The sequence below is a fragment of the Rana temporaria genome, chromosome 5 (assembly GCF_905171775.1).
Source record: "Rana temporaria chromosome 5, aRanTem1.1, whole genome shotgun sequence".
Taxonomy (NCBI): Eukaryota; Metazoa; Chordata; class Amphibia; order Anura; family Ranidae; genus Rana; species Rana temporaria.
The window spans coordinates 146,844,025-146,870,911 of record NC_053493.1 but is presented as its reverse complement, the minus strand read 5'-3'; the positions used below and the strand labels follow the sequence as shown (position 1 = coordinate 146,870,911).

Below are 26,887 nucleotides of genomic sequence, written 5' to 3'. Positions count from 1 at the left end.
AAGGCAATAAGTTTGTCTAATTATTTTGTGTGTGCTTTTGAAGATTGTCAAACATGTTGCTAGATTCAATGGTTTCCTCTTTTGTATCCCAAGATAAACTTTGAGCTTGTATGCACACCTAGTTAGGACTTTTTTCCCCCAAGCATACTCATGTTTATTTTCAAGCATTTGTGCACGTGTATACACACTACTGGGTAGGAGGCGAGGAGAACTATTGTTTAGGTGCCAAAAAACACCTAATGGCCCCAAAAAAACATTGAAGAGAAGTGCATGGTAACCTTCATTACTCTGGAGCATATTGAAATGAACAGCTTGTATTGAAACCTTGTCGCACATATAGGCTTAATCCTAGTACGCACCACTAGGGTGTCTTTTTTGGTTGTGGTTGAATGAAAAACTGACAGCTCTGGTCAGAGCCACTGTATAACCAATCCAATGTTAGTACAGCGACCTCCCTTGCTGTTATATTGTGTTCTGACGGGGATGCTCCTCCCTGCCAAAACACTCAGCTTAGTGCTCAAAGCCATTGGTGCTGATTGGCAGCCGGCCCACAAATGGTTTGCATGCTTGTCCAACATAAACCAGTGGAATGGCCGGCTTTTGTCATACCGGCTGCCATACACATGGCCAATGTCGCCTGACATTCGGACCATTTGTTCTAGGCTTTAAACAAAAATGGGTGTAAAGGGGCGGGGGAATGCGATTCTGCTAAGTAATGAAATACTGAGCGCAGTATTCTGTTTTTTAGCTTAAACATGTGATCGCTTTTAATGTGCGTGACATTATATATGTTGTGCGAACAAGAACAACTTTACTTAAAGGTCTGATTGTAAAATTTGTTTTGTGTACATGAAGTTGTGTCACTAGCTAGAAGTTGATAGATTCTTTTGGGAAAATAAATAAGATGTTCAGCTAATAAATAAGGAGATTGTTTGAGGGGGGGGAGCAATTCAGATTGTATGCTTTCTTCTATTACCTGTCAGATTTGTCTCTGTCTCTGCTTCATTTGAAATGAAAAGTGATTATCTATACCAGGCATATGCAATTAGCGGACCTCCAGCTGTTCCAGAACTACAAGTCCCATGAGGCATAGCAATACTCTTGACAGCCACAAGCATGACACCCAGAAGCTGAGGCATGATGGGACTTGTAGTTTTGCAACAGCAGGAGGTCCGCTAATTGCTTATCCCTGATCTAAACGTTAATGTGGTCTTATGGCATAGAACAGGGGTCTCCAAACATTTTTAACAAAGGGCCAGTTTATTGTCCTTCAGACAGGCCGGATTGTGGCCAGAAAATGTCCAGGGCCTGGCATCAGTGAGAATAAATATGGCCTCAGGGTTGGTGGTCAATGAGAGGAAGAGTTAGTATCCCATCATTGGTGTCGGTGGAGGAAATAGTACCGCATTGTTGGTGTCAGTAGGAGGAATAGTGCCTCATATCAGTGGGAGGAATAGTTCCCAGCGGGGCCAGATAAAAGCTAGCAAAGGGCCACAGTTTGGAGACCCCTGGCATAGAATAAGACTTGAAGATGTTATTTGACGTGTATAAACACTTGCCTTGTGTTTGTGACTGAAGGTTAGCAGCTGTATTAACTTTATTACATGGCTGACATTCCATGCAATTCTTTATTTTCACTGCAACAATATCGCATTTCCTTTTATAAACAGGTTTTCAAATTTTGACAAAAGATGAAGTGGGTTCTTTAATGTATTGCTTTTGGGAGGGAACGCTCTGTTGTATTTCCCAGCGTATCGAAGGCATTTTATCTGGACCCCCTCCTCTGATTCTGCTGGGTTGGACTTCAGGAAGAGGCTCCTCCCTGGCATTATCAGAGATGTCTGGAGTTCTGGCGTGTCGCTGTCAAGCCCAGACCATCTTTTGCCTTATTTATGTCCAGGGGGCCGGATAGCTGTGCTCCTGCCGGAAAGGCAGAAGGAGTGATCTTCATGGGGGAGGAAATGGAGGAACAGGGTTTGGAAGGTGAACTTTGATGCGTTTTGTTTCTCAAGCCCTAAGAACTATTTGTAACTTGAATACTGCTGCTTTTGTAAGCTTTAGTAGTTCCACAGCTTTTTATATGAGCAATGAAAACAATATTTTTATGCTTGTGGAACTTTTGCAGTTTTACGTAGAGGTTTTATGGAATAAAAGTGCATTTCTTGGCTACTTTATCTGCGGTGTTGATAATTGTGATCATTTGTCAACTGTTGTCAGATTAACTATTCAGGATTACATCCAAAATGGTTGCTGGCTGCTTGTGTGCAAGCAGTACGGGCTGGATTATAGCCCTTTACCACCTTTTTAAGCTGGGCATTGTATGTTTGATTTGAAAAATGCTCTTGAAACATATTTAATAGTCCCATTTGTTGATGCCTGTGTTTCTAAAGTTTTTTTTTTTTTTTTTTTTTATCTCTCTTAACGTTTAGTTAATATAGACCTTGCTTAACAAATCCCTTTTTATAATAGTGATGAGAGATTTTTATAAAGCCTTCATAACTAGGGTGTGTACTGTTAAATGTAATTGAATTGTAGTCATCTAGTTTGAATACGTAGTTGCCTGGTTCTGTTGCATGTAAAAGGAAGAACTTGGCATGTAGGGTCATTTAGCAAAGATTACGGTATGTATCTTTTTCATTGTAAAGACTGGAATACAAAGTTATTAAAGTTATGTTGTCAGTCATGCTTGACTTACTTTGACATTGTAGGTAACTTTTTAAATGTGTCCTGCTGTTTGAGATTGCCGTTTTGAGATCTACAAACTTGTGCTGTGGTAACCGCTTTTATTGCTCGTTATTGAGTGGCGCTGTTTTCCCTGGGAATTACGAGGGTATTTTTCTGAGACCTTATAATTGGCTTTACAGTTGATCAATACTGGCTGTACACTCACATTTCATCACATTGCTCAATGTGATCTAAATAAAAATTTTCAATTTGAAAATGTTATTACAGGACCAATTTTTTTTTTTTTTTTTTTTTTTTTTTAAACATTTTATTTTTAATTTTGCATCACAGAATGAAGAAAACGCACTTTAATTCAGGACTCCATTATTCAAATCTGTTGTAACAGGATTATTTGACACTGGAAAATGTGCTTCCAATAATAGAAGCGTTGCGCTTAGGATTTGTTTAACAAAGTTGTTATTATAATACTGTCATCTCGTGGTGCTGTAGAAAGTATGCAATGGGGTGCAGGCAACAGATAATACGTTAAAGGGGTTGTAAAGGTACAATTTTTATTTTTTTTTCCCCTTCCCTAAATAGCTTCCTTTACCTTAGTGCAGTCCTCCTTCACTTCACAGGAGAGTCAGGACGCTGATGTTGCAGATAGAGAAAGGAGCCGTGTGTTAGTGGGCGTCCTGACTCTTCTGTAGTCCAAAGTGAGGGGGCAAGCACAAGACTCCACACCAGGGAGAAAGCCTTTGCATTACTGTGTGGAGTTACAGACAGAAGAACAGGAAGTGAGAATTTCTCAGAAGAAATAAGGACATTTAAAAGCAAAATGGAAGGATGAGGTAAGTGAAGGAGGACTGCACTAAGGTAAAGGAAGCTATTTAGGAAAAAAATTGTACCCTTTTTACTTATCCAATAACAAGCACAGTTGTATGGAGGGGGAAAAAAACCCAGTAATGAGGTAAAGTAAAGGGGAGAGCCCTGCTTTTGTACAAGTTTGCAATTTAGAGGCAACAAGCATATTGGCTGTCCTGTATTTTTCACTTAAAGAAGGACTCCGGGGGGAAATTTTTTTTTCCTGCACAGTGCGGGTGTGCTTGCACTGCATGGGTTAATTGCTCATTTTTGTCTAGGGGATTGCAGGGCAGAGATATACTTACAAGGCCATGAATAAGCACTAAGTGTGAAACGCGTCGGCTGTTTTTGATTTCTGCTGTGTATTTGCGGTGTTTGCTCATGTTCCTTCAATAAAGACAACTCAAGAGTTCTTTGGTGTGCGGCCGTCCATTCGTCCTTTGCTACTTTCCAGAGATATACTTACCTAATCCTCTGATCAAGCGCAGAACTGGTTCCTGATGCTTCTGCCCCCCCCCCATACACTAGCGGTCTTGTGAATGGCCTGTTCCCAACATCATCACACCCATGACTGGCACTGGATGTGAGGGCAGCAGGAACAGTCCACTGCTGGATGTGGGGGGAGCACGGTCTTTCAAAGGATTGGCTTTCTGTGCGCCCCTAGACAAAACTACAATTGGTGCACAGACCCACTGCATGAGAGAGACTATAAAATGTGACAGCACATTCACGTTCTCTAAAATCTACAACCCCAATTCCACAAACGTTGGGATGCTGTGTAAAATATACATCAAAACGGGATACAATAATTTGCAAATCTCATAAAATCATATTTTATTCGGAATAGAAAATGGAGAACATGACAGATGTTTAACCTTGAAAAAGTACACATTTTAAGAAAAAAAAAGGTAATTTTGAACTGAAAAGAAAAAAAGCATCTTAGTCCAGGGTTCGACAAACCCAGAGCGCCAGGTCACCATTGCGACTAGAATTAGCGACCTGGCGCATCCTGTGTCTCCGTGCGCCCCAACGCATGATCGTGTTGGGCCGTGCCAGCTGGTAATTGAGGCCGCGGCCTTCTGCAGGCCTATGCTTTATTTCTGTGATCTGGTGCCATCTTGTGGTTGTTGTTGGTATGACAGGACAGCCAGCAATGATAATAGAGCTTCCCCTCTCTGTTTTCACTGCCATTTCCTTCCCTCTAATTAGAACCCCCAAATAGATAGATCTATCTCCTAGAGATAACATGGCGGTTGTTGCAATACTTTGTCACGCCGTATTTGCGCAGCGGTCTTGCAAGCGCACTATTTTTGGGGGGAAAAAATATACTTTTTTTTAATAACAAAATAAGACGCCAGTAAAGTTAGCCCAATTATTTTTTTTCTTATATTGTGAAAGATAATTTTACGCCAAGTAAATTGATACCCAACATGTCACGCTTCAAAATTGCGTCCGCTCGTGGAAGAACTTTTTTTACCCTTCAAAATCTCCATTGACGACGTTTAAACAATTCTACATGTTACATGTTTTGAGTTGGAGGAGGTCTAGGGCTAGAATTATTGCTCTTGCTCTACCAATCGCAGCGATACCTCATGTGTGGTTTGAACACCACTTTCATATGCGGGCGCTATTTACGTATGCGTTCGCTTCTGTGCACGAGCTTGGCGGGACGAGGCACGTTCCTGGCTCCTAACTTTTTTTATAGCTGGTTCCTAGATTCCAAGCAAATTTTGTCAAACCCTGTCTTAGTCAGTGTGTCGCAGAGGTTCACCAGTTTCTGAAAGCTGCATCTAATGCCGCGTACACACGACCGTTTTTAATGGTCTAGAAAAAACAATGTTTTTTTTTTTTTTTCAACCCGATTATTGTTAAGCCGGCCTTGCCTACACACGATCATAAAAAAAAAAAAAAATGCTCTAGCAAAGCGCGGTGACGTACGACGGCACTATAAAGGGGAAGTTCCATTAAAATGGCGCCACCCTTGGGACTGCTTTTCAGTCTTCGCGCTTTTCCGTTTGTTACAGCGTAATGAAGGTGCTATCTCCATTACGAACGCTAGTTTTACCAGAACGAGCGCTTCCATCTCATACCTTCTGAGCATGCGCGTTTTTTTTTTCACGTCATAGCCCACACACACACACACGATCATTTTTTACAACGTTAAAAACGATGTGAAAATGAGCATGTTCTAAATTTTTAATGCCCGTTTTTTTACGTTGTGAAAAATGCTCTGGAGCCCACACACAATCGTTTTTAATGACAAGGCCGGCTTAACAATAATCGGGTTGAAGAGCAGTTAGAATCCTTTAACCACTTAACGACCGCCCACTGTATATATACGTCCTCTTTTTAAAGCTGAATATCTCGGTAACGGCAGCAGCTGCTGCCAGAACCGGGATATCCACCTTTACAGTGGGCGGCCGTGTCAACGATAACGGCGGTCTCTGCGGCGGATTCACCGCGAGATCGCCGTTATCGGTGGCGGGAGAGGGCCCCCCTGCCGCTTTTCCGCGCCCTCCGCCGCTTACCGGAGCCGTCGGTATCGGCGGAGGAGATCGGATGTTGCCACCTGGAGAGTGAGGACTTGAGTGAGGGCAAGATGGCCCCCACCCGTCCTCGTAGCTCTGCTGGGCGGAAGTGACGTCAAAACGTCAGTCCCGCCCAGCCTCTTAAAGAGACAATTTTTTTGTTGTCATTTTTTTAAATGACAAATTTTCCTTTTTTTTTTTTTTTCTTGCATTGAAGACTAAATATGAGATCTGAGGTCTTTTTGACCCCAGATCTCATATTTAAGAGGACCTGTCATGCTTTTTTCTATTACAAGGGATGTTTACATTCCTTGTAATAGGAATAAAAGTGATCTTTTTTTTTTTTTTTTTTTTTTTTTTTTTATTATTTCAGTGTAAAAAATAATAAAATTAATAAAAATAAATAAGAAAACAAAAAAAAAATGTTTAAAGCGCCCTGTCCCGACGAGCTCGCGCGCAGAAGCGAACGCATACGCGAGTAGCGCCGGCATATGAAAACGGTATTCAAAGCACACAAGTGAGGTATCGCCGCGATCGTTAGAGCAAGAGCAATAATTATAGCCCTAGAGCTACTCTGTAGCTAAAAAAATGCAACCTATAGAATTTTTTAAACGTTGCCTATCAAGATTTTTAAGGGTAAAAGTTTGACGCCATGCCACGAGCGGGCGCAATTTTAAAGCGTGACATGTTGGGTATCATTTTACTCAGCGTAACATTATCTTTCACAATATATAAAAAAATTGGGCCAAATTTATTGTTGTCTTATTTTTTAATTCAAAAAAGTGAATTTTTTCCAAAAAAAGTGCGCTTGTAAGACGCTGCGCAAATACGGTGTGACAAAAAGTATTGCGATGACCGCCATTTTATTCTCTAGGGTGTTAGAAAAAAATATATATATAATTTTTGGGGGTTTTAAGTAATTTTCTAGCAAAAAAAACTGTTTTAGTCTTGTAAATCCCGAATCTGAAAAACAGGCTCGGGGCTTAAGTGGTTAACAGGCAAGAATGGGACAACATTCCTCTCCCAAAACTCCCAACAACTGGTCTCCTCAGTTCCCAGATCTTTACAGAGTGTTAAGAGGGGATACTACCCTGTGGAAAACATGGCCCTGTCCCAACCTATTTGAGACTTGTTTCTGCCATTAAATTCAAACTGACCTTTTTCTTAAAGTACGTTTTCTCAGTTTTAAGCAACTCCCTGAGTGGCTCATGTACATATACAGGGGCCGAATGACTCTTCTGTACGAGTCGCCGTATATGTACAGCGGCTCCTTTTTTAGAGGATTTGTGTGTGTAAACGTTCTGATAGGGGAGGAAAAACAAGTAGGAACAACGATCTGGCTTCTCTAGTCAGTCACATCCTGTCAAAGTTAGAAACGCCTCCCTAGGACACACTTACCCTTGATCGCCCCCTAGTGTTTATGCCCTCCCTGCTAGTGAAATTTAAACAGTAACCGGTAGCTATTATTTTAAATATTGTAGCAGAGGGACTGGAAGGAACACCAGTGATTAGTGATTTCACATAAAGAGAACAGGATACGTTCTCATACAAGTACATGAAACAGCAGGCACATATCAGATACAGTGGAACCTTGGATTGCGAGTGACGAGGTTAACGAGCGTTTTGCAATTTTTTTTTTTTTTAAAACCTGACTCTGTTTGCGAGTGTCTCATGAGCAGCATTTCCAGAGGTGCAGGGGCGCCGGTGACGTGCGGCTCAGAAATGCTGTTTCCGAGCCTTTCTGGGGGTTTCCGAGTGGTCTGAGTATTTGAGTCTCTCCGCCCCCACCACCTCTGGCCAAATGCGGTATTGCATGCAATAGAAGTCAATGTGGAACAAATTATCTTTTGTTTCCATTAGCTTCTGTAGGGAACTCTCTTTGATATGCGAGTGCTTCGGATTACAAGCATTCTCCTGCAATGGGTTAGCCTCGTAATCTGAGGTTCCACTGTATATGAAGTTTTTGCCCCAAAATGCTTTAAATATGATGGCAAGGAGGCAGCCACATTATCGGGAGAATAGGAGTGGCTTTGTGGGACTGTTTGTTCATTTCAGTACCAACAGAAAAGTCTGCAGGCGTGGACTAATTATATAAGTTATTCTCTGTATTTCACCCCTAGACTAAACTACCAATAACCTATCAATATTGTGGGGAGGCATCCTAATTGCATATTTTTTTTTTCTAGTTTGTTAACCACTTCAGCCCCGGACCATATTGCTGGTCAATGACCCGGCTACTTTTTTCAATTTAGCACTGGGTCGCTTTAACTGACAATTGCACGGTCCTGCGACGTGGCTCCCAAACAAAATTGGCGTCCGTCTTCTTTTTTTTTCCACAAATTTCTTTCTTTTGGTGGTATTTGATCACCTCTGCGGTTTTTATTTTTTGCGCTATAAACAAAAATAGAGCGACAATTTTGAAAAAAAATAATATTTTTTGCTGTAATAAATATCCCCCAAAAATATATAAAAAAACTATTTTTTTCCTCCGTTTAGGCCAATACGTATTCTTCTACATATTTTTCGTAAAAAATCGCACTAAGCGTTTAGTTTGCGCAAAAGTTATAGCGTCTATAAAAAAGGGCTTAGTTTTATGGCATTTTTATTAATTTTTTTTTTTTTTTTACTAGTAATGGCGGCGATTGGCAATTTTTTTTTTATCGGCACTGAGACCTTATGGCGGACACTTTTGACACATTTTTGGGACCATCGGCATTTTTTTTAGCGAGCAGTGCTATAAAAATGCATTGATTACTATAAAAATGCCACTGGCAGGGAAGGGGTTAAGTATGTTCCCTGTGTGTGTTCTAACTGAAGGGGGGAGGGGTGGGACTGACTTGGGGAAATTACTGATCGCTGTTCATACATTGTATGAACAGACGGACAGTCATTTCTCCCCTGACAGGACCGGGAGCTGTGTGTTTACACACACAGCTCCCGGTTCTCGCACTGTAACGAGCGATCGCGGGTGATCGCGACCTGTCGGGCACGCACGTCGGGACCAGGGGTGAGCGCGCACGCGCCCCTATTGGCTGATTAGCGAGATGATGTTTAGCTACGTGATCTCGCGCAGCTGCGGCGGCTGGTCGGCAAGCAGTTAACCTGAATTGGGCATTAATGGAAGCCTGAACTGAGAGGTGTAGGCTGCAATTTCTGATCTCCTTTTAAACATGCTAGTTGCCTTTGGCTTCAACACTTCCTTTGTCGTTGACTTGGAACAAGTACACTATGTGGAAACACTTATGTGCACACATATATTCCATGTTCTGTTATTAGAAATACTGCAGCTTATGGATCGGCAAAAACGGGCAAATCACGTTTTTAGAAGCCGGCAATGAGACAATATATTTCTCTCAGCAGACGTTTCCAAGTCAGAAAAATGGGCTCTGGCAGTGCAGAGTTAGTTTATTTTTATTTCTTGGCTGACCAGCCCTGAAACTCCAGTTGTGACTGATGAATAAGTTCTCATGATTCTCATGAGTGTTTTGGTCAGACAGAAAGGAAGCCGTCCTATTGCACAGAGTGAATTTTCACACAACTTGGGTAAATGAAACCTACAGTATGAAAACCAGTGTCAGGGTTTTTTTTTTTTGTCTTTTTGATGCCATCTTTGCCTCTCATTAGGGAGATTTCTCTTTTTTTTTTTTTTTTGCCCTGCAGATTCAAAAGGTATTAAGAGGATATCTCTTTATTGTAAAGGAAATCCCCTAGCCTTGGTTCACTCTGATGCAGTGTGATTTCTTTGCATTTCAAGTGTGATTTCAAGTAGCAGTTGTGGTGCAATTCTGCTGTGATTGTGACACAATGATTGGTCACAGCTACGATTTCTGACCTTACAAATACAGTAGTCTTAGAAAATGCACTGAAATCGCATTGTATTTTGAACACCCATGTAGTTTCAATACAAGTCTATGGGGCTCTAAAACACACTGCAACGTACCAAACATGCACAGCACTCTTTTGGTATGGACCCTCTTGTTTGCAGCGCATTAGTGTGAACCCTGCTTGGACAGCTGTCACTTGAGCAGGTTTCCCCAATGGGAAGATTTCCTCTTCTAGTTCTGGTGGTGAGTAAAAATTTTAGCTTTACCCTCCATTTCATTCCTGGTGATGCGAACCATTCAAGAGTGAATCTCCCTATAAAAACCTGGCAGGGGATCTAATTGGTCACCACTACAAAAACTTAAAGATCAAAACTGTGTGTGGTGTTTTTATTTTTTTTTTTCATATTTATTATACAGCTCCATTTAAGTACTTACCATTTTATCTATGGAATCTTGATGTCAATCCAATACTTATTTTTTTTTTTTTATGTAAATTTACATGATTTTTGCAGGAAGCAGTTAAAATAACCACTATACTTATTTCTGCCTCTTGAAAAAACGCGTATTTTCTGCTTTTTTTTTTTTTTTATATTTTATTTAAATCGGTCCTCCCAGTCTTTTTGAGGACTTTTTTTTTTTTTTTTTTTTTTTTTATTGTAGCTACTGACTCTTTATCAAGACACTTGCCAGTCCAGGGATTCAGTGCTGTACATGCCTGCGCCAGACCTTTACCGATCTTCAGGTCCCTGGTGCCGCCAGCGGCTCTCCACTGTGTATGTGTGCCACGCTGCGCTGTGTGACTAGTCCCACAGCCTTATGGGACATGTCATGTGTCTCGGAAGGTTGATACAGGGAAGTGAACTTTTAGTGAAATTGCCTAGGTTATTCCCCCGAGAGTGGGGGGAATCAGTCAGTGTCGCTCTGCTCGGAGAAGAGTGAGAACTGAGCCATTGGCTCGGTTCTCAGTGCAGAGGCACCGGGGGACAGATGCAGTATCGGTCTGATGCTGCATCCACCAAGGTAAATATCACTAGCAAAAAAAATAAGATACTTCTCAAGACAGCAACTGTGTTACTAGCAGGATCACCAGATGACATAATGCAACCACCACATCTGGAATGTAAGCTGTAATTTTTATATATATATATATATATATATATATATATATATATATATATACATACATACATACATACATACATACATACATACATACATACATACATACATACATACATACATACATACATACATACATACACACACACACTTTTTTTATGTGTGTGTTTGTTACCACTTTAACTGGCCAGATACAGTTCTACTATACAGGCTTGCAAGCAGAAATCTAAAACTCTAGCTTTTAGGATATGAAGTTCAGATCATGTTTTCGTTTTTAGCATGAATAGAGCGGATATCATTTTAAGATTTCATTGCTTTAGTTTTCTGCTGTCCAAACTGTCACTTTCAGTGAAACAATTATGTTGCTGATCCTTTCCAGTGTATCTTGTGACTATCTTTACAGCTTTAAAGGGAGAGATCTAGTTGCATCCCCCCCCCCCCCCCCCCCACTATTCCTTCCTTTCTGAATAGTAGTTATGTCCAGTCATGCCTCTGGTATTTCCTCTTCCGATTTTCCTGTTTTTAGGTTTCCTTTTTTCCTCCAGCTCTGCCCTGTATATATATAAAATGTCAGACCTTTAGTAGGAGTACACCCTACTTCAACCAGAGATCTTCATACAAACAGCAAGAACTTAAAAAGTTTGCTTTCCATCCCCCACACCATATATGAACAGAAGCAGCCTACAGCAATGTGGTCTGTCAGCTCATAAGCATCTACTTAACTAGTTCCTTGCCAGCTTCCTTTTAGAAGTGTTTCCTGTCTAGTCTGTTGTGTATGTGTACATTTAAAGGAGTTGTAAAGGCAGTTTTTTTTTTTTTATCTTAATGCATGAAGATAAAAAGCCTTATGTGTGCAGCAGCCCCCCCCCCTAATATTTACCTGACCTCAATCTCTCTCTCCAGCGATGTACACAAGTTCATTGGCCATCTGGGACTCTCCTCCTGATTAGCTGGGACAAAGCAGCGGTACCATTGGTTCCCGCAGCTGTCAATGTCGGCCAATCAGGAGAAGAGGGTGGGGGGTGGTCTGAATGGACACACAGGGCTGCAGCTTGGCTCAGGTGCCCCTATAGCAAGCTGCTTGCTATGGGGGCACTCGACAGGAAAGTGGGGCCAGGAGCAGCAAAGAGGGGCCCGAGAAGAGGACCCAGGTTGCCCTGTGCAAATCCACTGCACAAAGGAGGCAAGTATAACGTATGTTTGTTGTTTTTGTAAAAAAAAAAAAAAAAGGTTTTACAATCGCTTTTAAAGCCGATTCAAAGCCAAAATACAAGATTGCGTGTTTGCATGTGATATGTCATTTTTCCATATGGGTCAACCCTTCTACATTGAGGGTACATGGAGCACGGTACACGGTAGATCACACGTACGCATGTGCGTTTTTATATATTATCTCGCAAAATTGAGTACACGGTCATGGCTTTCTAAATATTTTATTATATCTTTTTATGTGATGACACTTTGATGCAACGTAAATTGGCTTGTATAACAGTGTAAATTTGCTGTCCCCCTCAAAATAACTCAACACACAGGCATTAATGTCTAAACCACTGGCAACAAGAGTGAGTACACCCCTAAGTGAAAATGTCCAACTTGGGCCCAATTAGCCATTTTCCTTCCCTCCCGTGACTTGTTAGCGTTACAAGGTCTCAGGTGTGAATGGGGAAGAAGGTATGTTAAATTTGGTGTTATCGCTCTCTTACTGGTCACTGGAAGTTCAACATGGCACCTCATGACAAAGAACTCTGAGGATCTGAAAAATTGTTGCTCTACATCAGAGGTGTCCAAACTTTTTTCAAAGAGGGCCAGATTTGATATAGTGAACATGCGTGAGGGCCGACCATTATGCCTGACATTCTTTGAACCATTAAAATTTGGTCTAAGTGTGTTCGTTTGAGCACCAATACACTGCCCAACAAGCATTCTCTTGCCTTTTGTGGCTGTGTGTGGGTAAAGAGATGAGCTCAGGCATGTTATTTGGGTATACCGTATTTATTGGCATATAACACGCACCTTCACTTTAAGAGGGAAGTTTCAAATAAATACATTTTAAATAAAGGTCTGTGCAGCAGATACCCCCCCCCCCCCCCAGTCCATCCCCGCTCAATGAACCGATCCCCCTAGTCCATCCCCAATTTATGATGGATCCCCCACTTCATGACGAATTCCTCAGTCCTCCCTCGATATTAGTCAGACTGTCCCTTTCATCAACGGAGCATTCCCCCTCCCCACACTGCCCTACCTTAATCACACAAGCCGGGAAGCGCGCATGGCAGGTCCAGACAAAGGGCGGGACTTTTCAAGTTAAAAGCGGGTGATTGGTTGCTTGGACGCCCTACTGTCTAGCAACCAATCACCTGTTTTGTAACTTTAAAGATCCTGCCCTTTGTCTGGACCTGCATGGCTTCCAGGCTTGTGTGAATAAGGTGTGTGGGGAGGGAGAGGAGGGGGAGTGATGTAGGAGACACATGCTGCGCCTTCCATGTAATGAATGATGTTGGCGACGGGCAGAATTCGGCCCACGATGCACCATTTAGTGATAAGTTGTATGTATTTTGTGGCCCGGTGCTGGGAGATCGTTGGCGGCCACAAAAGGTATGTATGTATGTATGTATATATACATTTTTATCCAGGCGGGCCGTTCAAAACCGGAACGTGGGCCGCAATTGGCCCGCGGGCTGGACTTTGGACATGCCTGCTCTACATAAAGATGGCCTAGACCAGGGGTAGACAACCTCGGCCCTCCAGCTGTGATGAAACTACAAATCCCATCTTGCCTCTGCCTTTAAGAGTCATGCCTCTGATTGTCAGGGTCTTGCAATGTCTCATGGGACTTGTAGTTTCACCACAGCTGCAGGGCCGAGGTTGCCTACTCCTGGCCTAGACTATAAGATTGCCAAGACCCTGAAACTAAGCTGCAGCACAGTGGCCAACACCATACAGCAGTTTAACAGGACAGGTTCCATTCAGAACAGGCCTCGCCATTGGTCGACCAAAGAAGTTGAGTGCATGTACTCAGCGTCATATCCAGAGGTTGTCTTTGGGAAATGGACGTATGAGTGCTGCAAGCATTGTTGAAGGGGTGGGGGTCAGCCTGTCAGTACTCAGCCATGCAGACCAATTTGATGCAGTGTGCAGCGTATGGTCTGGCATCCCAGAAGGAAGCCTCTTCTAAAGATGATGCACAATGCTCACCCCCTTTCACGTTTTACGCACCAAATTTAATGTGCCTGCACAGGCCAATTTTAGGTATCTTCAAATCGCTCATGCCTGCAGGTGTCAGTTCTTGGGCCAACCAGTTGAATTGGCATGCTCGAATCCACCCTTCGGGTGAAAGACTTGAGAAAACCCACGTCTCAGCTCTATGGGTCCCTGCTGGTTGCTGCCAGCCCTGTCCTATCCCTGCTATTATATTATGCTCATAAGACCATTACGATTTATTGGAAACAATCGTCTCACCCCTCTGTCAGATTCTGGAAAGGCCTAGTGAATGCCAGTTTGCCCCTATATAGAGCCTCCTACTCGGGCAGGGGTTGCCCACAAAAATCCAAGAAGGTATGGACCTGTTGGCTAGATACCACAGCAACTGATGCAGAAACCAATTCCTAGATTAACAATATATCTCTAGACTGTTAGTATATTGACCAGCTATTCTCATGTTGCATTATCCTGTCGGTACCAATTTGAGCAAAGATTACCCTGAACTGAACCTCTCCCCACATTGGGGTTTTAGTATAAGTTGGTTTGTTTATGTTGTATGTTGCCGCAACGGAGGAACTGCCCCTGCATGGGCAAATGTTTGGCACCTGTGTGGGTTAGTTTTGTATGCTAATAAAAACTTCAATAAAAAAGATTTTGCAAAAAAATAAAAAATGATGCACTAGAAAGTTCGCAAACTGTTTGCTGAAGACAAGCAGACTAAGGACATGGAATACTGGAACCATGTCCTGTGGTCTGATGAGACCAAGATAAACGTATTTTGGTTCAGTTGGTGTCAAGCGTTGCGACAACAAGGTGAGGAGTACAAAGACAAATGTGTCTTGCCTACAGTCAAGCATGGTGGTGGGAGTGTCATGGTCTGGGGCTGCATGAGTGTTGCCGGTGATCTGACGATATTGTTCCTCCTATCAATATGGATCCCCCCTTGACTGCGCTCACTTTTGTTGCCAGCGGCTTGGACACTAATGGCTGTGTGCTTGCGTTATTTTGAGGGGACAGCAAATTTGCACTGTTATACAAGCTGTACACTCACTACTTTACATTGTAGCAAAGTGTCATTTCTTCAGCGTTGTCGCATGAAAAGAAAAATATTTACAAAAATGTGGAGGGTTGTACTCTTGTGAGATACTGTGTACTTGCAAAAACCCACAAATTTGTTGTCATGGGAAAAAAGCTTGTGATCCCCAGGAATTTTCTGCATGATATAACTTGGTTTTACATGGTTTTTGAGCAGATGCTGAAATGTAGACTGCAGCTAGGGATTGTTGCTGTCAGCGATAGCAGTGGTCTCTGTATTGTGGTGTGATTTCCCTTTTCTTCTGAGCCCCCCAGCCACTGCAATGGGCTGTGCTTGCGCTCTTAAGTGTCGCTGATTGCAGCGCTGTAGTAATGACAATATAGGGTGGGGTGTTAGTCCGCTGTATAGAGACCATTGCTTTCACACCAAAAGCAGTGGTCCTTAAAGTGGATGTAAACCCACTCTCATCCTTTCTAAACTACTGCCATAGTGCTGATCTATAAGGATATAGATGCCTCCTGCATGTATCCTTACCTGTCAAATGTCTCCCCTCTGTCTGTTAGGAGACGGAAAAACTGCTGATTCTGTGGGTGGATCTGTTGTCTGGAGCTCGGTGGGTGGAGTCGTGATGTCAGTAGACTCCCTGCCCACCTCTACACTCACCTTGTCAACATGCATTTTTTCCTGTGTATTTACACTGAATTCTGCTATGATCACCAACGTCCAGTCAAAATCCATAAAAGTAACCATATGACTTCAGAAAAGGAGTGGGGGTGGGAATTAAAAAATAATGCCTTGTCTCAAGCTAGTACATGAGATATGTAAATAACCTGTCACTCACAGCAAGGGGGAAGAACTGACAAAAGTTTTTCTCCTGTTTGTCCATTTATCTCACTGAAAGAAGAGGATCGCTCAGAGCTGGATTAACTTTGTGGCAAGACTGGGCACAGATAGGAAATCTTGAACTATACATTGTGACAGTTTATAGATCATGCAGGGTTTTCTAAAAGGAAATCCAAGCACTTCTTCTGCTTACTGAAAATGCAGGCAATTCTATCTCTATTAGAAATGAGAGAAGTGTGTACTTCTAAATCCTCTGGCTGTAATCTGTAATTCATCTCCCATTTAATCATGTCCTTTCACAAATAGGTTTGTCACAGCATTACAGTAAATCGGGCTCCAGAAAACCTGGAGTTGTAGCCTCCTCCTTAAAGCGGTTCTCCACCCTAAAGTGAAGTCGCGCTGTGGTATTTGCACCCACTTCCGGCCCGGCATTCATGGGCAAAAGACGGGCATTGCGTCACATCCCGTCGCGCCCCCCCCCCGTTGTGCGCTGGGAACACTCGGCTCCCAGCACACAGTGGGAGCCAATCGGCGGGCGCAGCGCGACTCGCGCATGCGCCGCAGGGAACCGGGCAGTGAAGCCGGAGTGCTTCACTTCCTGGTTCCCTCAGCGTGGATGGAGGGGGGAGCAGCAGGGTAACGAGCGATCGCTCGTCCTCTGCTGCGGACGCCGCTGGACTAAAGGACAAGTAAGTGTCCTAATATTAAAAGTCAGCAGCTGCAGTATTTGTAGCTGCTGGCTTTAAATATTTTTTCTCTTATCGTCCATGGACGGACACAGCTCCTTAAGTCTTGACAAGTGGGTTATGTTCCCTGTTTACAGGAGAGGACTAGGCAGAAACATGTTAAATGGTTAAATACATGTTACATTAACAGAGTTGAACAGCCCCGCCCAGGGGGCGGTCCCTCCAGACATAACCCTCCTCACTGCAGCATGCAGCCTCAGTTTCGTTCTGCCTAGCAAAGGAGATGGACGTATGGCTCCCTTTGGGCCCAGCGCCTTGAGGAGAAATTTTCTTTTATTTTCTTTTCTTTTAATTTTTTCTTTAAAGAATCTTCTTTCAACTGTCGGCTGAGAGACAGGCTGGATATTATAGATCCTTGTAGTCTTCTCAGTCCGACCAGCATGCGTGGACACACCTTTGCAAAGAGGCTTGGTCTGCCACGCCATACCTCATGACTCCTGAGGTGGCCGGTGAGCTTTGCTCCGAGGTCCACATATGACTGGGCTGTGGTGTTGTCTCACTCACAGTGGACCGGGCCGACAGCTACCTCCATTGCGGTTGTAGTTCTGTCAGGAATGCGTCAGCGAATGCTCGCTCTGAGGTAAGTACAGTCCCTCCCGCTTAGGTGGGTTGGTACGGCTGGGCATTCCCGGGGTTTGGGGGGCCTTTTCTCCTCCCTCCCCTGCTCCTTTCCCTCTGCTGCATTGCAAACATTTGCCGCTGTCGGGGGGGGGGGCTCCCTGAGGGGACTGTGTCTGGCCTGAGTTTTTCTGTGAGGTTTCTGTGTGTATTTTTTAATTTTTTACACTTTTAAAAGCCTTAGAGGCTTTTGCTGTTTAAATGCTGCGTTTTGCCGCCATTCGGCTGGCTCTGGCGCCATTTTTGGGGTGGTTTTCAATTGCATTGAAATCTCCCATTGGCGGCCCCTAGTGCTGAATCCTACGGTACACACAGGTCCCTCGGATGCCGCAGTCTCCTCACAGTATTTTTTCCTCCCCACACGCCGTGTGCTGTGGGCGGATGGCGTGCTGGGCAGTCTCCTCCTCGGTGAGTCCCCTGGTATACCCCCAACCAGCGCAGCGAAGGGTGAGTTGCCCTGCATAGGGCGTTGGAGCTTCTGTAAATCAATGGCAATTTATACATACACACTATGTGTATGGGTTGCTCTATTGGAGTCAGTATCTGGTCCTTCCCCACCTGGGATCCCACAGATGGTTTTTTACTGTTTGTCCTGGACACCTTGGTGCCAGGGTGGGGGACTGTGGACGGGCAGGGGTCAAAGGAGTGCCCTCCTCCCCCCCCCTCTTATCCCCTGGGGAATGCTCTGTCACAGATGGAGCCATGGACCAGATACCTGGGGGTGCAGGATAAGGCACTTAGAGGTGCGCTTCTCACTGCTGTACGGGACTCCCTGTTGCTGGATAGTGCAGCTGGGTTTCCGCTGAGGGCTCGGTCTTTTTTGGGATCACACAAATCAGACCGCTCTGTGTAGGTTTTCCTTCTGTGCCCTTTCTTGCTAATTTTTAAAAAAACGCGGAATGAGAAAAGCCACTGAGGGCTTTTGTAGTCCCTCACCGCCTGGCGGCTCGGTGCCCCTTGAGGGGAGCCTTTTAAGAGAGTGGGCTTCTCCTCCGGTGGTGGACCCTCCGGGCGTCATGTATAGGTGACCACCCCCCCCTATTGCGGGACACCCCCGCTTGTATGAATTTGAGAAGATCCGAAGTTCTGACCGTTCCATGTCTATCATGCTGGGGTCTGTCTTGCGGCCTATTGTGGCCACTACTCTGGATCCCAGTCGCTCACTGAGTGAGCATTTTGAACCATACAGTGGATAAATGCATTGGTGGTTCAGTGGCAGAATTCTCGCCTGCCACGCGGGAGGTCCGGGTTCGATTCCCGGACAATGCAATGAGTACTTTACTCTCTCCCGAAGTTGTTAGGCTTACGGACCTGCAGGTCCAGGGCCCTGTATATGTCTGTGATGTTTCACTGGATGCCGCGCCCTTGATATCCAGGGCTTTGGTTTCTGAGATGGCGCCTTCTCTGGTTGGAATGCTGGTCTGCTGGCCAGGTCTCTAACATACGCCCTGACTGATTTACCCTTTTTGGGTGGGAGACCTTTGGGTCCTTGCTGGTTGACATTATCAAGGATGTCACTGGAGGGAAGAGCGCTCTCCTCCCTCAGGCTTCCAGGGGGAAGGGGCCCCGCCGTGGGTCGGGTCCTTCTTTTTCCAAAGCGGTCTTTTTCCGTCAGTCAGGGGCCGCGGGCGAACCTCCTGGGCCGACAAGGGCTCAGCTGGGGGGCTGATCCGTCCCTGGGTGCGTAAGCCAATTGCGCCGGCACCCGAACCCGCTAATGTATGTAGCTTCCCCTGCCCGTCTCTTAAGTGGGGGGTCGCCTTTGCTGTTAACAGCTCGGTGAACCTCCCTGCCCTCCGACAGTGGGTCTGTGAGGTGGTATCTTCGGGGTACTAGATAGGGTCCCTTCCGATCCACCGAACAGTTTTCTTCCCTCGTGTCTCCCTCTCCCGGCTCGGTCTGCCTTTGAGCAGTATGGGACTTGCTAAGCTGCGGTGTGATTTTATCTTTTCCGCAGGACTAGTGGTTTGAGGGACTCTATCTCGGTCCCAAGGATGGGCATGATCCATCCGATTTTGGGCTTCAAGGACCTAAAGGTCTTTGTGAATGATGGGTAGGTCCGCTCGGAATCCATTCGTTCAGTGGGGTAGCCACTTGCACTTCGGTGCAAAAGGTCATAGGTACGACCCACCATGGGGCTGCTACCTATATAGCTTTTAGCTGCGCTCCATCCGGGGGACTTTCTGGCGTCCTTGGACATAAGGACGCATACATGCTTGTTCAACTTTGCGCAAGTCATAGAGTTTTTTTCTGTGCCTCGCGATGGAGATGCCCACGGTCAGTTGTGGGCCTTCCTTTTGAACTGGTGCCAGCAGCCCGGCTAGCTCAGTCGGTAGAGCATGAGACTCTTAATCTCAGGGTCGTGGGTTCGTGCCCCACGTTGGGCGCCACCAATGATTTTCACCAAGGAGTTTTGCACTTATCCTATCCTTGTTGGGACAGCGAGGCTTTGCTGTCGTGGCTACTTAGACGACTTCCTGACTCAGAGGTTGTGTCTGTGGCTTTTCGGACCCTCCGTGAATTCGGGTGGGTGTTAAACATTTGGAGTCGGCCCTGGTTCCGACTCAGTTTGGAGTGCCTACGACTTCCGGACTCCTCGGTGGCAAAGGTCTTTTTTCTCCCTGGAGAACTTGCAGACTCTTCAGTCGGTGGTGATTATTGACATCACGCAATTGGTCTCTCCATTTGCAAGCAAATTCTAGGTCTGTGGATAGCCTCCTCCGAAGCGGTAGAGTATGCCTAGTTGCCACACTCGTGTTTTTTTCCAGAGGGAAATGCTGTCGAATCTCTGGTCTCTGAATCATCAGATTCAGGTACGCCACCTAGTCAGTGTCTCTCTGAATTGGTGGCTGGGATCCCTGACTTTTCGGTCTGGGAGGTGGTTTCTTCCCTTCTGTGGAGATTACAATGGACGCCAACCTCTAGGGTTGTGAGGGCGTCTGGGGGGTCCGGTCGGCCCAGAGTCGCTGGACGTGAGTGGACCTACGACCACACAGGCCTATATGCGCCCAATCTCGGTAACTGCCCAAGCTCGGGCCTGGTTAGCACCTGGGTGGGAGTCCGCCTGGAAATACCAGGTGCCGTAGACCTTGTCTACCGTTACTTGCCCTAGTACTATGGGCGGTACTATGAGAGGCTATGCCTCTCCTCATGGTCGAGGGGGTTGCAAGGTCGTCCGATCTTGATTCAACCTAACAACGCCACGCCGGTGGCTTCGGGCTACCATCAGGTATGCCGGCAGGCGGGCTACTGGAGTCGCCTGATGTTGAATCAGGACAACTGGTCTTGGTACATGGAGTCAACTCCCCGGCAGGAGGTGAGCCTCGCAGGGCATGGATCTCCTAGCCACTCGTCTCAGCCACAGGGGTATCAAGGTTAGTGGCCAGATCTAGCGATCTGGTACAGACGTGCAAGTTGCGCTGGTGGCCCTGTGGGGTCTGTCTCGGCGACTTTTATGCCTTTCCCCCATTGTAGTGGCTTCCCCACAGAGTGGAGGCTGAGGAATCCCGACGACTTTAATAGCTTCAGATCCTGGGTGCGCCGATTTCGGCCGCCTGGTAGCGGAGGTACCCTGGCGGTAGCCAGGGCAGGAGGTCCTCCTGTCTCGAGGTCCCATACTTCCTCCTGTTGTACAGTCACTGACTTGCTCAACAGGGCTATTGGAAGCCAGACTTTAAGGGACCGGGGTCTGTCCGACCCGGTCACCTCAACAATGCTGAGGGCACGGTAGTCTTCTTCCGGTGAACCTACCGTCGTGTCTGGCGGACCTACATCTCTGGGTGCAAAGAGATGGAGTGACGTCCACGGACGTACTCGGGGTCCATCGGCCTGCTGTTTTTACAGCTCGGTGGATCAAAAAATTAGCTTAGAGCACCGTTTGGGGGCAGATTTCAGCCTTGGCTGTGTTCTTTCAGTGGCCTTTCTGCGGCCGTTCCCTGGTGGGTACCTTTTTTTGTGGAGGGGGCTTATCCTATACCTTACCCCCCCTTGGCCCATCTTTTCCCGCATGAGTTTTGACTCTGGTGCTCTCGGTTCTTCGGGAATCTTCCTTTTGGAAACATCAGAGATTTTCTCTTGACACTATCTCAGAAGTGGCCCCTTTAAGTGGCTTTTACCTCTGTTACAGAGGGGTTTCTGAGTTGGCGCTCTTGTCTTGCAAGCCGCCATGTTTGATCCTTCATAGCCTTAGGTGGTGGTGCGTCCGCGACCTACCCTTCTTCCGAAGGTGGTTTCGGCTTTTTCGCCAGAATAAGGACATTGTTTCTCACATCTTTCTGTCCTCGGCCGCCGCATCCTACGGAGGTTGCCTTTCATACTTTAGGCGGGGTACGCACTTTGCGGGTATACTAGCCTGCTACTGCTCAGTTTCGGAAGATCTGACTCTTTAGTGTCGGTGTCTGGTCCACAAAAGGGGACTGACAATCTCGTTGCCCACCATTTCTCGGTGGATCAGGTAGGCTGTCATACAGGCCTGTATTCTTAAGGGGCGGGCCCCCCTTTTCCGGTCCGACAACATGCGTCGGTCTCAGGTGTGCGAGGCGGCGACTTGGTCGTCCGTTCACAGCCTTTCCAGAATTTACATGGTTGCTGTGAGTGCATCTTCTGATGCTTTTTTTCGCCCGCTAGTGTTTGCAGGCGGCCGTTTGAAGTTGCATCTCCTCCATTTGAGGAGCTCTGCTTGTTTTGGGGTGAAGTTAAAATTGGTTTTACTGATATATTTCCCACCCCTCGTTTTTTGACACTGCTTGGGGACATCCCACTTGTCAAGACTTAAGGAGCTGTGTCCGTCCATGGACGATAAGAGAAAATAGGATTTTTTGTACTCACCGTAAAATCCTTTTCTCTGACGTCCATGGACGGACACAGCTCCCACCCCTCCTTTTTAGGTTTGTACTGCTTGTTACGAACTGAGGCTGCATGCTGCAGTGAGGAGGGTTATGTCTGGAGGGACCGCCCCCTGGGCGGGGCTGTTCAACTCTGTTAATGTAACATGTATTTAACCATTTAACATGTTTCTGCCTAGTCCTCTCCTGTAAACAGGGAACATAACCCACTTGTCAAGACTTAAGGAGCTGTGTCCGTCCATGGACGTCAGAGAAAAGGATTTTACGGTGAGTACAAAAAATCCTATTTTTTTTTTTGAGCGAACATCCGGTTTAAAATCTACTGGCTGCAATGAGACCTATATCTGTAGGAAAAATGTAGCGTATTTTTCGCTCCATAAGACGTACCTTGGTTTTAGAGGAGGGAAAACAAGAAGAAAATATTCTGAACCAAATGGTGTACTAAAATATTTTCCAGTGCCCATGAAATGCAGCCTGACCTCATGTTATCTCATCTGCCTGACAGAAGACAGAGCAGCCCGAGCGGCCGAATGCTCTCAGGCAGTGTCATGCCCAGTCAGGAGATCACCTGGCGCCCATGGGGGGTATTGATGTCTGTCCCCGCACTATCCTGCCTCTCTTACGATGGTGGTGGCGGAGCCTGTCGTATATTTGCACCATAAGACGCAGAGACCTTTCCCCCCATATTTCTGGGGGGGAAAGTGTGTCTTATGCTGCTGAAAATATGGTATTTGATTAAAATTTTCTAAAATAGTTTTTGTTTTTGTGTTCAGTATGGACTGATTTGAAAGGCTATCCTACTAAATTTGGGTAAAGATTCTGGCCATAGGATCCTCAAATGGAGCTCTGAAAACTGATTGGAGGGAAATGCAGGAATACGAAAGAAGATTTGGACAGCTGCACTCAAAATGTTTTCCTTTTATTGTAAAAAACAAATCACAAAAATACATGCCACAGCGAAAAACCAGATGAACGCTAACGCATTTCACACTAACTCAGTGCTTAATCACAACTATGATTAAGCACTGAGTTAGTGTAAAACGCGTCGGCTTTCATCTGGTTTTTCGCTGTGGCATGTATTTTTGTGATTTGTTTTTTACAATAAAAGGACATTTTTTTTGGAGTGCAGCTGTCCAAATCTTCTTTCGTATTCCTGCATTTCCCTCCAATCGGTTTTCAGAGCTCGCCTAACTTCTGCAGTGTGTAACGTCAGCTCTCCGCCCCCTCCCTTTTTTTTCTGAACTCTCATTCCAGCTTTAAAATTCAGTACTTTGAACAGATGTAGAGAAGAAAAGACTGCAGATAAACGGATACAACATATGTACGATGATTTTTCATATTTGTGTATCGTTTGAGGCCAGAAACTTCACTGGGTATACTTTTATGTAAGGTGTTACAACCACATTTGTGTCTAAAAGGCTACTTCTAGGATAGCAATTGGGTGCATACAGCAGAGTCTTGCGCACAAAATCAAAGGTGTATATGAACAGCTGTGGTTGAGAATCCTTTAAATGAATGGCAGTCTGACAGTGTCCTCCATTGCTTGCGTCTGTCTTCATGTAATGGCTCATGGAGAGATAACTGCAGTTAAATAAATGGCTCCGGACACAGACTGTCCAGGGCTTGATCATCTGTCTTTAACACGCGAACAGCCACTGCCAGCCTGACATTTCTTTGTACAGCCTCCCAGATGCAGTTGTTGGCATTACCACTGTAATTTCAGCCACAAGAATCCATAGTATGCACCCTAATAGCCCAAGTGTGCTGAGCAACTGTTCTTCAGGGGCAGGAAGCTGCCACTATTGTATAATCGGAAAAAATTCAGTCCATCTTCGGTTTGCTGTACTAATACTTCATTGGGGACCAACTGTGAACAGTGGTAGTGGCTGAATATTGTATCGGACTTTTCTTAATTGACTTGCATCTGTGAAGCCTAAGGCCCCATGCACACTGGGTGTCTAGCTGTGGGTGCTAGCTAAGGCACACATGCAGTCATGCCCTGCTGTTAGTAGCCTGTAAAACTCAGAGGCTGGCAGCTGCTGTGCACGAACGGAACACCTAGCGGTACTTATATTTAGGGCAGTATGCTTCCAACAAAGAATGCATACAATGCAAGAAGTCGGCATTCGTCTCTGGGCGCATACTGCTTAAATTAACATTCATCTAGCTAAGTGCATTGTCCAGCTGAAGCAGTGGTCAGCCTCTCAATGAATTTGGTAGGCTGCCGGGAGCTGGGCTGGATGGCACAGCCCTATGCAGCTTAATTCCACAGCCACGTGCATCGGGCCTAAATTCCAGAGTGGAATTTACTTAGAGCAGCCAGAATCTGGAGCAGCTATGGATGGCAACCAATTGGCTTCTAGCTTTCATTTTATTTTTATAACAAACAAACGTTTTTGTCATATGGGTACAGTGTTGCATGACAATGCAATTGTCATTCAAAGTGTGACAGCGCTGAAAATTGGCCTGGGCAGGAATGGGGTAAAGGTGCCCCCGTATTGATGTAGTTAAGATAGTTTGTTCAGGAAAGTCACCAAATGTTTTATTTTTTTTTGTTTGTGTTAAAGTAGAACAAAATACTCTCCTATCCTTTTCAGACAAAAAAGCTGCCATTGCTGATCTGTATTCGCCATGGGGCTGCACATGTGATCAGTTATTTGATGGCTTTGGAGTTGAGTATGTCGCTGTGATGGGTATCATTCACGGCATGACTTAAATGTCCCTGTTTTGGGAAACCATCCATTTATTGGGTTTATTTCTACTCTTTAGTCCCCTTTCACACTAATCCGCGGCGGTTTTCCCCACAGAACAAGCGCATCGTTTTTTGTGCGGGTTACTAGTGCTTAGACTTCCATTGGATTGGGTGGCTGTGGGGAGTTTTCTGAAAGCTCTTGATCTAATCGAAGTCTATGACAAAGCGCAGCTAACCTGCATGAAACCACAGGTGCACAGCGGATCAGTGTGAAAAGGGCCAAAATCAAACGGGTTTGGCTTAAATTCTATTCCAGTGTCATTGATGCAACAGTTGAGAAAAATGTGTAAGACCTGATGCAGAGCCTGGACATGGATGCAGCTGATGCCCCACAAATAAGGAGCATTTCCAAGGATTGGATCATTTCTGGTCCTTTGATAAGCTGTAAAACCAGTCTCTTGGGTCAGGCCTGCAAGAAACTGCTGAATGGTGGGCAGATGACCATAAGGCTGGTTTTAGTGTCCATGTACTAATGTCGAATAGTAGTATTAAGTCCTATTGGCTTTTTATTTGTTTTTGTACAGCTAAAGCAAGTCAGAGCTTCTCTGCAACTTACTCTTTCTTGTGCATTTTTTTTTGATGTGTGAAATACAGAGTGTGATCATTTAGATGCATGCGTTTTGTATTATGAAGCCATCCTTTGTGCCGTTAAAACAATCGGAGCTTGTTTTACCAGATAGCTCAGTGCTGGTTGCTGAACATGTGGCAGCCTCTGAATTGGAAGGATAATGCATACATTCCTTACATTTTATGGTATCTTGCTAAAGAATGTATAGATGTAGTGTAACACATGACTGCAGATGTCTTCACTAGTGCATAGATTGATAGTGTTTGTTAGGTTTGGTTTGAGGTGTTTTTGTGTTGACACTTTATTGTTTTTTCACACTGTGTGGCAAACACAGAAAATATTTTTTTTTTTGTGTGGCCTGTTCACTCACACATTTCTGGAGAGATTTGTGGTGGTGTATAGAAAATTTCAGACATGCTTCACTTTTCCTTAGCGCAGTGATGTGAACTGCATGTCCCCTCACTACAGCACAGCGCACTGTGGAAACATGAATAAAGTGTCACTATGTGACAAAAAAGAAAAACGGTAAACGCTGCAATTTGCTGAAATGTTCATTGCATTAAGCCCTGGACCATTAGGCAGCTAAAGGACCAGGCCCCTTTTTGCGATTCGGCACTACATCGCTTTAACTGACAATTGCGTGACCGTGCGACGTTGCTCCCAAACAAAATTGATGTCCTTTTATTTTTTTTCCCCACAAATAGAGCTTTCTTTTGGTGGTATTTGATCACCTCTGCGGTTTTTATGTTTTGCACTCTAAACAAAAAAAGAGCGACAATTTTGAAAAAAAATTCTATATTTTTTCCTCAGGCCGATGCAATAAGTGTTTTGATTGGTTTGCGCAAAAGTTATAGCGTCTAAAAAAATAGGGGATAGTTTTATGGCATTTTTATTAATTTCATTTCACAGGGGGTGAAAATGCACATAATTCTTAGTGTTTTCACATTTGTTTTAATTTTTATTGCTAATTTTCTTGTCCATCTAGTGATATTATACATGTTATAAAGTTGTCTGTATTATGAACAGCTTGCCTCTAGTCCAGCTGTTCTCAGCCAGGGTTCTGTGGAACCCTAAGTTTCCTCCAGAGGTTACTAGAGGTTCCTTGAGCCAGGGTTTGACAAATTTGCTTGTAATCTAGGAGCCAGCTAAAAAAGTTAGGAGCCAGAAAACGCGCCCCGTCCTGACGAGCTTGCGCGCAGAAGCGAACACATACGTGAGTAGCGCGTGCATATGTAAATGGTATTGAAACTGCACGTGAGGTATCGCCGCGATCGTTAGAG

At 44.9% G+C, this 26,887-nt stretch overlaps 1 protein-coding gene and 2 non-coding genes across 7 annotated transcripts in view; all 3 read left to right on the top strand.

The window, feature by feature from the left end:
- Window positions 1–26,887, top strand: part of SEPTIN7 (septin 7) — a 149,942-nt gene that overhangs the window by 4,813 nt on the left and 118,242 nt on the right. Inside the window, exons 1-2 of one of the 5 annotated variants that reach the window (XM_040353226.1) lie at window positions 1,857–1,983; window positions 8,971–8,972. The exons of 1 other annotated variant lie outside the window; for it this stretch is intronic. In XM_040353226.1, the coding sequence (XP_040209160.1) occupies window positions 1,893–1,983; window positions 8,971–8,972 (93 nt within the window). In that variant the 5' untranslated portion in view covers window positions 1,857–1,892. Of the gene's footprint in view, window positions 1–1,060; window positions 1,063–1,856; window positions 1,984–8,970; window positions 8,973–26,887 lie in introns of those variants that run through there. 3 more of the 5 variants (XM_040353230.1, XM_040353225.1, XM_040353227.1) reach the window with 3 other exon arrangements.
- TRNAG-GCC lies at window positions 18,642–18,712 on the top strand. The gene has a single exon. It is a non-coding gene; the product is annotated as a tRNA-Gly (tRNA).
- Window positions 19,758–19,830, top strand: TRNAK-CUU. Its single transcript has one exon. It is a non-coding gene; the product is annotated as a tRNA-Lys (tRNA).